Source organism: Phyllopteryx taeniolatus, chromosome 7 (genome assembly GCF_024500385.1).
Source record: "Phyllopteryx taeniolatus isolate TA_2022b chromosome 7, UOR_Ptae_1.2, whole genome shotgun sequence".
NCBI lineage: Eukaryota > Metazoa > Chordata > Actinopteri > Syngnathiformes > Syngnathidae > Phyllopteryx > Phyllopteryx taeniolatus.
The window spans coordinates 6,533,750-6,546,622 of record NC_084508.1 but is presented as its reverse complement, the minus strand read 5'-3'; the positions used below and the strand labels follow the sequence as shown (position 1 = coordinate 6,546,622).

The 12,873-nt window shown below is 44.3% G+C and overlaps 1 protein-coding gene across 4 annotated transcripts in view; it reads right to left on the bottom strand.

The window, feature by feature from the left end:
- The window catches only part of herc2 (HECT and RLD domain containing E3 ubiquitin protein ligase 2), a 53,602-nt gene that overhangs the window by 30,801 nt on the left and 9,928 nt on the right, over window positions 1-12,873 (bottom strand). For 3 of the 4 annotated variants that reach the window (XM_061779346.1, XM_061779348.1, XM_061779345.1), the window contains exons 15-37: window positions 12,112-12,363; window positions 11,710-11,903; window positions 10,387-10,587; window positions 9,978-10,206; window positions 9,693-9,817; window positions 9,017-9,195; window positions 8,749-8,936; window positions 7,719-7,874; window positions 7,463-7,648; window positions 7,085-7,261; window positions 6,911-7,014; window positions 6,246-6,396; window positions 5,453-5,667; window positions 5,084-5,216; window positions 4,866-4,993; window positions 4,317-4,512; window positions 3,846-3,973; window positions 2,702-2,878; window positions 2,491-2,627; window positions 2,206-2,357; window positions 1,737-1,928; window positions 829-1,016; window positions 531-723 (exon numbers count right to left, since the gene is read on the bottom strand). In XM_061779346.1, coding sequence (XP_061635330.1) covers window positions 531-723; window positions 829-1,016; window positions 1,737-1,928; window positions 2,206-2,357; window positions 2,491-2,627; window positions 2,702-2,878; window positions 3,846-3,973; window positions 4,317-4,512; window positions 4,866-4,993; window positions 5,084-5,216; window positions 5,453-5,667; window positions 6,246-6,396; window positions 6,911-7,014; window positions 7,085-7,261; window positions 7,463-7,648; window positions 7,719-7,874; window positions 8,749-8,936; window positions 9,017-9,195; window positions 9,693-9,817; window positions 9,978-10,206; window positions 10,387-10,587; window positions 11,710-11,903; window positions 12,112-12,363 — 3,981 coding nt within the window. The remainder of the gene's footprint in view (window positions 1-530; window positions 724-828; window positions 1,017-1,736; window positions 1,929-2,205; window positions 2,358-2,490; window positions 2,628-2,701; window positions 2,879-3,845; window positions 3,974-4,316; window positions 4,513-4,865; window positions 4,994-5,083; window positions 5,217-5,452; window positions 5,668-6,245; window positions 6,397-6,910; window positions 7,015-7,084; window positions 7,262-7,462; window positions 7,649-7,718; window positions 7,875-8,748; window positions 8,937-9,016; window positions 9,196-9,692; window positions 9,818-9,977; window positions 10,207-10,386; window positions 10,588-11,709; window positions 11,904-12,111; window positions 12,364-12,873) is intronic. The other variant, XM_061779347.1, reaches the window with a different exon arrangement.

Here is a 12,873-nt window from a genome sequence, read left to right as displayed (position 1 = left end):
TTTCCCCATTGTTTTGGTGCATTGGGAAAATATTCACAATTATTCATTATCACCTTGTTGAAAATCATGAGCAATATGAACAAAAATGAGTGCAATTTCAACATTATGAATCAGTGTTTACAATTACATGTGCAGACTACATATCACAGTGGCTCTATAAACTGTATGTGCCTTTTAGAAAACATCTTGTTAAGCTCTAGAATATACATAAATGTACAAATCCATCTGGAAATCTTGGCAAACTCAACTGACTCATCACACAAGCTCAAGGGGGAACAGTAAAGCCCTTGACTTGTAAATGTAGACATAAAAATACAAAAAGATGGGGCAGTCCATAAAAAAAAAAAAAAAAAAAGGGTTCCACCAAACCAACCTCGGCTTGTTGAACTCAAGCTGTTGACTGAAATTTTGCAATATTCAGTGTCTTAAAATATTTCTATAGCACGTATTCATTTTCACAGAATTGTATTCTTCACAGCGGAAAGTTGGTACAGAATTGGTGATGAAGTAGCAGCCGCGTGTGAACTGACCCGCGTCGTCTTCCGTGTCGGAGTCCTCGGCGGCAGGCTGGACGGCAGGCGGCGGTTCGGCCAGCTTGAGGTCGTACTTGCCCTCCTTCCCCATCCGATAGGAGTTGGTGCTGCTCGTGTCCCACTGGACTCGGATCCAGCCGTCCTCGCCCAGCTCGCCGATGACCTGGCCGAGACCCGGTGCCGGACCGTCCTGGATGCCAAATAGACACGCGTTCGGAAAACATGGCGCCTACCACATTGGGTACATCTGCGTAATTGAACAAAATTGACCACAATAAACTAAGTACGTCCATACCTGATCTCCCCATTTCCAGTCCACTCCCCTCATGACCCGGGTGCCTATTTTCATCAGGGCCGCCAGCTCCGGGCCGGAGGCGGGAACGGGCGCGGGGACCGTCTCCTTCCTGGACTCTTCCAGAACGGTGGCCGAGCCGCCGTGCGCCGACAAGCTCAGATCTTCATCGCTGCTGTCGGTGCTCGGTCCTGGTGGACGAGTCACACTTTTGCCCAGCGGTTCTCAAATGTTTTATAGAATTTTTTTTTTTTACACCAAACACCACCTTAAAAAATAAGGTGGTGCTGCTCCAAGTACCACCATCATGACCACCACTAAAATATAGTAGTATAGTAGTCTTCATCAAAACACAAAAGATTTATTCCTAAAAAGTATGCCTAATATTACTGTATCATTATGCATTTTGAACATTAACACTGTATTAAAATATAGGAAAATGTAAAATAAATAAATAAACTGTCACTGTAAACTGTTAAGGTTTAAATGCAAGTGTACTGAACTTAAAAAAAAAAAAAAATGTTAAATACCCCTGAACTGTACTTGGGCCCAAAACTGTACTTAATAAGTAAAGAAAATATCACCAAACATTCATACTTGTGTATGAAATCCGCCTTGCCTTCGGCCACTAGAGGAAGCCCGTATAAATTTGGTATCAGAAAACTTAAACGAATTTGACTTGAATCATGACTCAATTAAATGCACTGCACATAAAAGGTAAATAAGAACTGTTACCTTAATCATTTCTTTGCAACAAAGTTCTTAAAGATGAATAGTAAATGTACTGAAGTTAAAAAAGTTAAATACAACGAGACAGGACCTACGCAGTGATTCTTTTCCGTGCCACTAGAGGGAGACAGAATCACGGCCTGAGCCTACATCGATTGATGACGCTAACACAGTCTACTCACCTATGAGCCTGAGGATGCTCTGCGTGAGGGCCAGGATGCCCGAGTTGAGGAGGAGGCTCAGGCTGTTGGCGGCATGCTTGAGCGACAGCATGTGTATCATGGCCAGAAGGAAGCGGGCCTGCGGGATGGTGCCCAGGCTCGGTCCCGCGGGGTTCTCGTTGGTGATGGTTTGCAACGGAACAGGCTGCACCCCTGGTGTTCAGAAAAATACATGTACACTCTGGCACTGTGTTTTTTAGCGTTTCCATTGTAAAGAGTCACAGAGCATCCAATTTATACCCTTTCATTGGAGTACAAGTCACAGTAGTATTCTTTTCTCGTGTAAGTTGGAGCCAACTATCAATATGCTGCTTTTTTATATCGTTCGGTCGACAGAACAACGTTGGGGTTTAGCGGTACAAGTATTTGTTGATGTGGCCCTTTACTAAAAAGAACACAAACTATTGACGTTACTATATGGTGCGCTTACCGAGCTCTTTAAAGCGGGTGCTCGCTTCCAGCAGGATGTTGCGAACGTTGTGGATGGCCCAGGAATACAACTTGCCAAAAGTCACCTCCAGGAGCATGCGGTTGAAGGGGGGAATCAGGTCCACATCCTTCAAGCAGTCGGAAAGGGGCTCTCTGAAGATCAAAAAATACCGTTAGCGCTTTTAATCGTGTTTGCAAAGAATCGGTGGGACGTCACGGTGAAAAGGTCTACATACACACAAGTCAACAAATAAACATCCAACCATGTATATTGAGGCCAAGTTACCCGATGTTGGTTGCTTCTGGTATGACCCTCTGCCAACCACACAGCATGGCATACTGCACCGACGGCAGCAAGAAGCTCTTAGAGGCCAACTTCAACATGGTGTCGATGCCCTCCAACCGCACCTCTGCCCTCTCCAGCTATCAACAAACATGCGTTTAGCTCGGTCTCCACTTTGTACTCGGCGACAACGGTGACATTTTTGCTCCGTCACCTGTTTGAGGAGACACTTTCTCATCTTCTCCACGTCCAGGGGCTCCTCTTTCAGCGCAAACTCCACGATTTTAGCCATCAGGCTGGACTGGGGGAAGGCGCCGTGCACGCTGTGCTTCAGCCAGCGGTATTTGTGGACGTTGTCCACCGTGCTCAGAATGGGCTCCCACTTGTCCTGCTGCGACAGAACCATGCCACACTGTCAGATTATAGCAACAGGGCTGGCCAATTTGGGATTTATTTTTATATAAAAAAAAAAAAAAAGGCAGCTGAGCCAGGTCATTTGTAAAGAGAAGGTAAAAAATAAATAAATAAAGTTGAAATTGTTTGTTTTGAGAATGAAATCGTTCATCTTTTCTGTTAATAATTAATTTAATTCAAATTAACCAAACTAAAGGTAAGGGAATGTGAAATTGTGGATTTTAATAAAATGCATCTTAATTTTTTGATGTCATAAAAAATAGAATTAACCAATTATAGAATATTTTTTAAAGTAAAAATGTGCATTTAAACAATTTAAATAAATTCTAATTTTTAATTAGATTATTTACAATACATTTATTATAGTTAATCAATTGAATCATATGATTGATTTAAGTTAGTCTTTCTAAATTAGTTTATTTTTCACATCATTTACCATTTCATTATAATTAATTAACCACTTATTTAATCAAATCAAATTTTTAAGTAGATATGTGTTTGTATAATAGTTTAAATAATTTAAAAAAAAAAAGTTTTTAAAAATAAGTTCATGTTAAATAAAAATGTTAGTGTATTGGAATAACATTTTAATCTAAATAAAATGTTTATTATATTATATAATATATATATATAATTATAATGACCGAACCACTTATTAAACACAATACTTTTTAAAGGTTAAACTGTGCATGCAAAACATTAATTTTAACACTTAAATCTCATTTTTAAAGTATATTAACCATAACGAATCATTTAATACAGTATTTTAAATACAAATAAAAAAATAATATTTAAAAAAAAAAAAACATTTTACTTAATCCCATTGAAATGAATGCAACAAATATTACAGGACTCCTGCTAATGTAAATGTACTTAGCCCGCGGGGGATGACCTGCCCACCCATGCTATAGCTTCTTGCAATTAAACAATAGATCAAAAAGTACTTTAGCGGTCTTGCTTGTAGGTGATTTCCTGTCAGCCACTGTGGGGCCGATATTGAGATTCGCTTCTCCTTGTATGGTCCCTTCATTCTCCAGTTTTGGCTCTTCTACGTCACTCGACTTTTTAGGTACTGGGGAAGACAAACACCATCATGAACATATTTGTGGAAAAACAATACAGTGGTACCTTGTCTTACGTCCTTAAATTGTTCCGTTACCAAGGTCGTAACTCAATTTACTCGTATATCCAAGACATTTTCACCTCTGAAATGAAATGGGTGGGGGGGGGAACGGGCTAGATCACGAATAGCGAAATTCCGCAGCTAACTGACGCCCAATTATAATTGCATTGACTTTTGAAACACAAAAATTCTTGAATAATACAAAAATAAAATAGATCAATTAAAAAAAACATGTTGAGACACTCCCAAGTCAAGGTATCACTTTATGTGGGATCTTTGGCACCACCCCTACCTCTTTTCTTCCGCCGGTCTCTGATAAGCTTCTGTGCGATCCTACGCCAACGTGGCTGAGAACTGAGCAGCTTCAACTTGGACACGATGGACAGGTCATTGCTCACCGCCGGGCGCAACTCATTGAACAGGAAGCGCAGTCGCTCGATGACCGGGGCGCACACTTCTTTGTAGGAGCGACCTTGCTCCTGATGGGTCTGAAAAGATACGCCGGCCAGCACTCCATTAAATGGGCACAAATGTGGCATCACTTGCATTAAATTATGCAAAAGGGAAGAAAAAAATTATATGCGCAATTTCTAAAGCACCTAAGGAAAAATAGTTTAAAACAAGGAAAATATATCTTTTTTTTATTTTTTATTTTTTTAAATACCCCAAAAAATGTAAATAAGGAAACTGTGTTTAAAAAAAACAGTGAACAAAATACAAAAAACATGAACATGCGAATTCATTGTTTAAAAATAGTCTGACTGTGTTCAAGCTCAGACGATCACATTTCGAGTTCCAGTCGTTTTTTTATTAGCTCAATCAACATGTTCATCATCCCTACCTTGATTAAAGAACACTTTGCCTGGTAGACCATACGGCACACGTCAATCACTGATTTAGGGAGGGACCTCTGCTTCCCTTGGTCCACCCCCAAGGCACATTGGCTGACCAGAGAGAGAGCAACGTGACCTGATTGAAAAAATAACCCTTTTAAAAGAGGCACAAGGAAAACCATCCAGTTGGCATAACTATCAGATCGGTGGCCTGTTGCTTGGTTACCGAGGTCCTGATGTTTGAGCAGGCAGCACAGCAACAGGCGGCCCACTTCCTCCACGGGGTGCTCCGGTGGGAAGGTGATGGGTGTGATAAGATGGTACTGCTTACAGCAGCGCTCTATTTGGCATAGGAAGTCCTGCGAGTTAAAAAAAAAAACAACAACAAAAAACAAAAAAGAAAAAAAAAATGTGAGGCCATGTGAGACTGCCCACTTTGTACCCGGAAACGTCATTTTTGTTGTGAAAGATCAGGTGATACAACATGGGATTTTTGATTGGCCGTTACATCTGCAATTTACATTTTGAATCGCAGCAAAACTAGTTACCGACGGTCGGCCACTTGCAGAATCTTGCACAGTTTGGCCTGCGTTACCTTCACAGTGTGGTCCTGAGTGTTGTTGTCGGCGATGGCCTGCAGGAAAGGCTGCGCGTGGTCGCTGAGGGTTATCCGGCGAGAGTACAGCTTGGCTTTATCCGGCGCGGCGGTCCCCAGGGAGCTGCAGTGGTCCTCGTCCTTCTCCTCGTTGTAGTTGTAGTGGATCTGGCTGGTCTGCAAGCCGCCGGAGAAGATGGAGGACTGCAGCCATGCTGTGCAAAGTATCAGGGGGACATGTTGAAATGCAAAGAAGAGAGAAAAGGGCTGGGTAATTAACCGTTCGTCGATTAATCGCGTTTTTAGGTTCGGCCGATTTGTTTTCTTTGCGGCTTCAGTACTACAAGGCGGGTCACCGTCATTTTCACGTTTTTGCGTATAAGAAAGGAGCCCGGTTGAAGGCAATCGCATAGTCAAATGAACTGAACATTTCATTTTAAGGAGAGAAGGGCCCCTCCTTGAGCCGTCACTTTATTGTGTTGGAGGAGTTTGTGTGTGGGGGATTTCAGAGTAGAGCCGCTGCTCCTCCACATTGAGAGGCGCCAGATGAGGTGGCTCGGGCATCTGATTCGGATGCCCCCCGGACGCCTCCCCGGTGAGGTGACCCCGGGGACGACCCGGGACACGCCGGAGAGACTACGTCTTTCGGCCGGCCCGGGAACGCCTCGGGATCCCCCCGGAAGTGGCCGGGGAGAGGGAAGTCTGGGCGTCCCTGCTAAAGCTACTGCCCCCGCGACCCGACCTCGGGTAAGCGGTAGAAAATGGATGGATGGAGGAGAGAAGGGGAACCTACTGGCACATTCGATCTCCATGGGTGACAGGGGGGTGCTCTTTGCCAGGTAGGACGCGTGGAGACCCAGCAGCAGGCCCAGATTCCTTTCTGTGTCAATGAGAGGCGACGACAGACTGCTGAGGTCCGGAGTCGTGACCATCTCCTGGTTCGGCTGGAAATAGAAAATCTGACTTTTACAATCACACTTCAGTTCATTTTCACCATGATACTTGACAAATATCGTGAACCCCTGCATATTCGTGGTTTGGCATTTGCAACTTTTGTTTAACCTATTCTCTGTTATTAGCTGTAAAGCTTGGCCTTTTCTTTGGTCTTTCGGCTAGCCTGGGAGCGCCTCAGGATCCCCTCGGAAGGGCTGGATGAAGTGGCCGGGGAGAGGGAAGTCCGGGCGTCCCTGCTAAAGCTACTGCCCCCACGACCCGACCTCGGACACTTGGTAGAAAATGGATGGATGTAAAAAAAAAACAAAAAAAACATGTATTTAAAGTGCCAAAAAGTGAGTTGAAATACTGTTGGTGTAAAGTTTGTTTCCCATGGGTCAGTTTGTGCTTACATGTTATTTAGGCTAGTATGCTAGTCAGTGCCAGCGGGGTTTGGTCCCCATCCCCCACAAGTAGAAGCACTAAGTACCCCACTTCAAAAGTGCGCTGGCATAGTAGGTATACCTCCATGTACTGGCCGACACAGAACGCCTGCATAGACTCTCTGGTGTCCTCAAACTGCAGGGCGGCTTCCAGAGCGACTACCGGGTCTTCTCCCGCAAACTGGGCTGTGAGAGGCCAAACAATTTAGTATACCCGCCTCAAGTATGAAAATAAGTTTCCAATCAAATCCATTACCAAGGACGCTGTTTCCCGTGAGCGACTGGGACTGAGCCTGAAAGTCCTTGATGTCGTAGACCCGTCCATCGATGACCGTCCAGAAGCCGCCGTCTTTGTTGTGGTTCTCCAGGTCGGCCTTGCGGATGAGGGACACCTCTTCGTTGCTCTTAGAGCTCTGCCCAGTGAAAAACGACCCTGCCCCGACACAAACAAAGTTAGTCGCCGAGCAGAGGTGGCAAAAGTACTCATATGCTGCATTGTAATACAGGTACAGATACAAAAAATAAAATAAAAAAGGACTGATTCAACTGCTGTACTTAAAGAAATAAGGACAGAGTGAATTAGTATAAAAGTACAGATTCAAAATGTACTTAATATACAAAGATCTCGGTGTACCCATAATGCCAGGCCATGCCAGATCCTCATTGTCATCCTTCTCGTGACCAGGGGCCAGGTGGTTGAATCGGTCCAGATGCTCCAAGAGTCCGGCCAGGAGAGGGATGGAGCCCGTCTCCTGCATCAGGCCAGCGTCGATGGTGAGGAGGAGGACGATGGAGACCACCAACTCTGGCAGGAGCACACCTACCACAGGAACACAGAGCGTACAATTCACGCCGCATGTAAAACAACCAAACACAGTGCAGCTTCTTACCCGTCAGGTCTCCTTCAATGACATGAGATACTTCGGCAAAATGGCGATGCCCGGTGGAGGCGATGCTGGTGGCTACGGGGAGGATGTCGCAGATGTGGGTGCACAGCAAGGCGATGTACTTTTTCAGCAGCGAGCCGACGCCCAGGAGCTCACGATCTGACAAACAACAGAGGGAAGTTGTAGTTCGAGTCAAATGCTTGAGGGCAAATGTTTTACACCATCTAAAAAAATGAATAAATACTACATCATGACCAACATTCAAGTATAGTAGCGCAGCAGGAACTAAGTGCACCTCAAAAATGGGACAGGTTCTTTTCCTAAAACCTAAATCCTTAATATTATTGTAAACCACTGTAACATTGTGCAGTTTTATCATTAGCTCTGGGATTAAAAATAGGAACATTGTTACTTGAATGTTTAGAAACAAACAGATCTTCAAGATTAAATGCAAATATATTGAACTTAAAAGTTAAATACAACTGAACTGTACTTTTTGCTTAGCAAGAGAGGGAGCTGTAATATTTGTTGCATTAATTTAGATGTTTTTTAAAACCTGCATTCTTCCTAATTGATTAATTAAATTAAATGTATTTATTTTTAGGAATACATTGCCTTCGACAATTGATTTCTTTATTATAAATAGAATCACAAAGCAAAATAAAATATGTTATATATTTAACATTATTTTTATCTTATTAAATATTTGGTTGATTATTTATAATTAAATGAGAATGAATTATTTTATGATTAAACTACCCCATTTGTTTCAATCTTTGTTTTAACCTCATCTATGAATGACCTGGCACATTTGTCCAATTGAAAAATGAAAGGAGTTCCTCGAGGACAAAGAGTGTGTTTGGCTTTTGTACTTTTTTCTTTTTTACAGTACAAAAAAAAAAAAAAAAAAAAAGGGTCAGGTCGGGCACTCATGAAAACTATTCGGAGCATCCCGCACACACCGCATGACAATTCAGTCGCGTTTGGCCACGACGCTCGGCGCACGGCGGGCTTAACCTAATGCGCCACTCACCGTATCCGTTGACGTTGACCTCGTCGTTGACACCGAGGTAGAGCTTGCTGACCAGCAGCCTCTGGAAGCGCAGCAGCAGGTCCAAGGACGCCGAGCGCTCCTTGCTGTCGTGCTCTGCCTCTAAATAGTTAGAGATGCGTAGATGGGCAATGTCCTTCAGCCTGGCGATGGTCTGCGACGCGATATTCCTGCAACACGATCCGACACGCTAGCCTCCTGCCATGTTCAGTACGCATAAGAATACAGGTTCGAATGAAGCTATAGATACCTCAGAAGTTGCTGCACAAGCTGTACCAGAGGCAGTATTTGCTTGCCGGCCGACTCGTAGATGCCGGTGTTGATGAGGTCTTTGTCCAGCGTGGCGCGACAGCGGTGCATGGTGGAAGCGTTAGCCTCCTGCTCGTCGATCTCCTTCTCCTTTTGCGCCTCCTTCTTGGCTTCAATGTCCTGTCAGAGAGAAAAGTGAGCAAGCCACAAAAGATTTCAGTATTTACTCACTCAGTAGGAGGCCCCTGGAAAGTCCGAAAAATTAGGCACCAGTTTCACCGACGGACACGAGAACGGGTGCACGTCCATCATGACAGGACACCTGAAAAATTCTTGCCCCGCCCAAATTTAACAGGAAGTCGGCCATTTTGATTCAAAGCAATTCAATTTTGGGCGAAATACGTCGACAAACTCCTACTCGGGAATTCCCCCAAATGAGCCCCAATCACAAGCAGTCTCGGTCCGGGACAGATGGGCGACACCAAACTACAACATTTTCATGCTAGTAATTTATTTCCTTCAATTTAATGCATCTTAACTATAAAATGGGGGACAAAAATAGTACTAAGTGTCCTTTATTAACGATTATTGCCCCTATGCTTTTTCCAGAAATGACTTGCTGCAGGCTTCTGATTGGCTAAAAAAAATGGCCTCACAGTTAGGTTTTGAGAGCTGACCTGTATCTCTGCAGCGATGGCCGCCTTCAGAGCAGATTCCAAGCCGCCGTCGGCCATCAGGCTGCTGACCAGCAGGTCGATCATAAAGCGGCGGCCGGGGGTCACGCTCCTCTCATTTCCAGAAGCTAAGAAGGCACAAAAAGCTCATTATCAACGTCACGGTTTTAAATTAAAGCGTGAGTTAGTCAATCACTTTTCCGCCACCCGGAAGTACACTGGCACCTATTTTCTTTTGACAAACATCATGAAAATGTCTGCAGAATGCAATTGTAGTGTTGCGCTTACCAGTATTGGGCAGCAACGAGGACAAGGCCCTGGCCCGCTCCTCGGCGGTGGGCAGCAGCACGGACCACCCGCTCTGCAGCACGGCCTGAGCGGCCGCCTGCGCCGTGTTGAGCACGCCGGCGTTGCTGGCCAGCACCACCACGGTTTGCTTGAGATTGTTCAGCAGGGTGCTGCCGAGCCCCAAGCCCAGCTCTTCCGGGTCCACCTGGTTACTGATGGCAGCGTGGAGCTGCAGCGACAAATACAACGAGCTTCAACTTCCAATCAGAGTATTATTCCTTTTTTTTCCATTTTTAATTGGAAAGCCAAAATTACAAAACGACAAGTGACTGATTACTAGTCTACTAGTTGACTAATCGGGTCAACTCCTTGTACGCAGTGAATGACGCGCAGATTATGTAAAGACTACCTGGAGCCGGAGCAGGTTGAGCGCGGCGACCACCATGCACTCCTTCTCCTGCGCAGGAGGCCAGTCCGAGCTGCCGTCCATGCCCTCGCTGACCTGGCGCAGGAGCAGGTCCAGCTGCTCGAAGGTCATGGGGCACACGTCCACCACGAAGGGAACGCGCTGACCAACGGACCACTCTGAGCACGAGGACCACACGAAACTCTGGAAAATAGAGGGAAGCAAGCTCATCTTGACCTATTATGAAAATTGACTTGTACAACGGACCCCCACATATTCGAGATTTGGCATTCGTGGATTCACCATTTGGCAAATTTTTTTTTTTGGGGGGGGATCCTATCTCGCTTATTTGCAGTATTTTTTTCCCCCATGGTGCCAATTATTTGCAGATCCACTATACAAATACATTGGCACCTTGATTTACGAAGTTTTTTTTTTTTTTTTTAGTTATGAGCCGTTGATTTGTCAATTTTTTTCTGTGTCACAAAACAAAATTTAGCTTTAGATTCACTGCCGCTCGGGTGATGTGGGGGTGGGGGGGAATGGAACACTTAAAGTGCGCTAATGCCCTCGCATGTGGGCAAGGAAAGCCATAGTCGCTGTTTATTATTATTATTCATTTATTTACATTACAAAGACTCCTATAATAGTTGTTGCATTAGTTTAACAGTTTTTCAACCATTGTATTCATTAGTTCTTTCTTATTATTTCATTAACTATTTGGATAATTATTTTTGTTAATAATAAAATGAACAAATAGTAAAAAATAAAGAATTTGAACATACATGGAATTTGTATTGAATCATTTGGTTGAGTAATTATAATTACATTAACTGTAAGTACTACACTTACTGTAAATAATACCATTATAAAATGTTTTTGTCATGAAATAAAGTGTCCAAATGAGACATCCATTTTCAAAGTCAAACATGGCCCTTGAGTGCAAAAAGCTGCCCACTGCCTTTTGTGTGGTCAAATTGGCTTTGTGCACACACCATTCATTTGCAGTCTGGACGCAGAGGGGCGAACGGCTGCTGCTCTGTTGGAATTCTCAAGAGACTTCCCAAGTCTCCATTAACGGCGCACTAGACATGTTGCTCGTGTAAGTACATTTGCAACACCGAGTAGGCTCGCTTTGTTTCATCCCCTGGCTTCACCCCCGGTCGTCATGGTAACAAAATCTGCACTTTGAATTTGCATGAAACAGAACGGCACCCCTGAAAGCAGCGTAGTATGCACTATGATCATCTTTGATGTATTTTGACTTTGAGAACCTGTATTAAGACAGAAATGAACGCTTTTAGATTGTGAAATTTGAATAATCACCTGTCCCGGGCCACAGGAGATGCCCACGATGTGTTTGGACTTGAGACCCGGCAGAGCCTTGGGGTTCTTCTTGTTGTAAAAGAGCGTGTCGAAGTGCTGCAGCTTGTCGTTGCTGCCCCAGCTGTGCACCTCGCCGTCATCGGTCAGGACGAGGCAGTGCGACGAGCCCACGGCCACGTCCACCACTTTCTTACCTGAATACAAACACAACAAGCGGCTCGCTAGCTTTTTTTCTGTTTTTCATACTTTATTAGGTTTTCAATTGGTGAACCACATGGGATTTATTTCTCCGAGTCTGCTTGACTACCTTCTACTAACAGTGCTGTACAGAAGGCCATGACGATTGATTTGTACAAAATATGGACGTAATTTTCAGAGCAGCCTGCTCTCCGCCCGTCTCACCCTGTAGACTGTCCAGCACTTTGGGGTAGCGCACGTGCTCGTCCGTGCCGTGGCCCAGGCGCTGGTTGTCGCCCTTGCCCCACGTGTACACTTGTCCGTCCTTTGTGAGCGCCAGCGAGAACTGGCTGCCGCAGCACACCTTGACGATGTCCAAGTCCTGCAGCTTCTCCACCAGCTTGGGCGTCTTGCAGCCGTCGCTGCCTCCTCGGCCCAGCTTGCCGTAGTCGCCGTCGCCCCAGGACCAAACTTGACCTGGAGGGACCGGGAAGAACGTTAAAGGACGCCAAGACATTTAATCCAGAGAAATACAGTATTGGGCCTCATTTACTAACGGTTTGCACATGCAAAAACCTGGCGCAAACCTGATTGCTCACACAATAAAGTGAAGCCAGGATTCTATTGGAAGTACATGCAGATAGACAACTTTAGCAAAATTCATAAACATTTTGGGGGGAAAGCAGACTAGAGCATCTGACCTTTATTTGGGGTTAATCTTAAGCACTATAATTGGTTTAAATGTGTTTTAATAAGAAAAATGATCACTACAATATTGTACTTTATGAACCCAAACAATAATGACATCAAATGTTTTTTTGGTTTTTTTTGCTTTAATTCTATGGACATTGTGCTGCTCATACTGGTGTGCACTGAAATACTTAACATGGAGCCGGTCTTAGCTTCTCAGTACGCCACAGTAATATTTGTAGTTCGTCACAGAGGATAAGGAATATAGGCTATGAGTATTGTTATATTTTCTAAGTT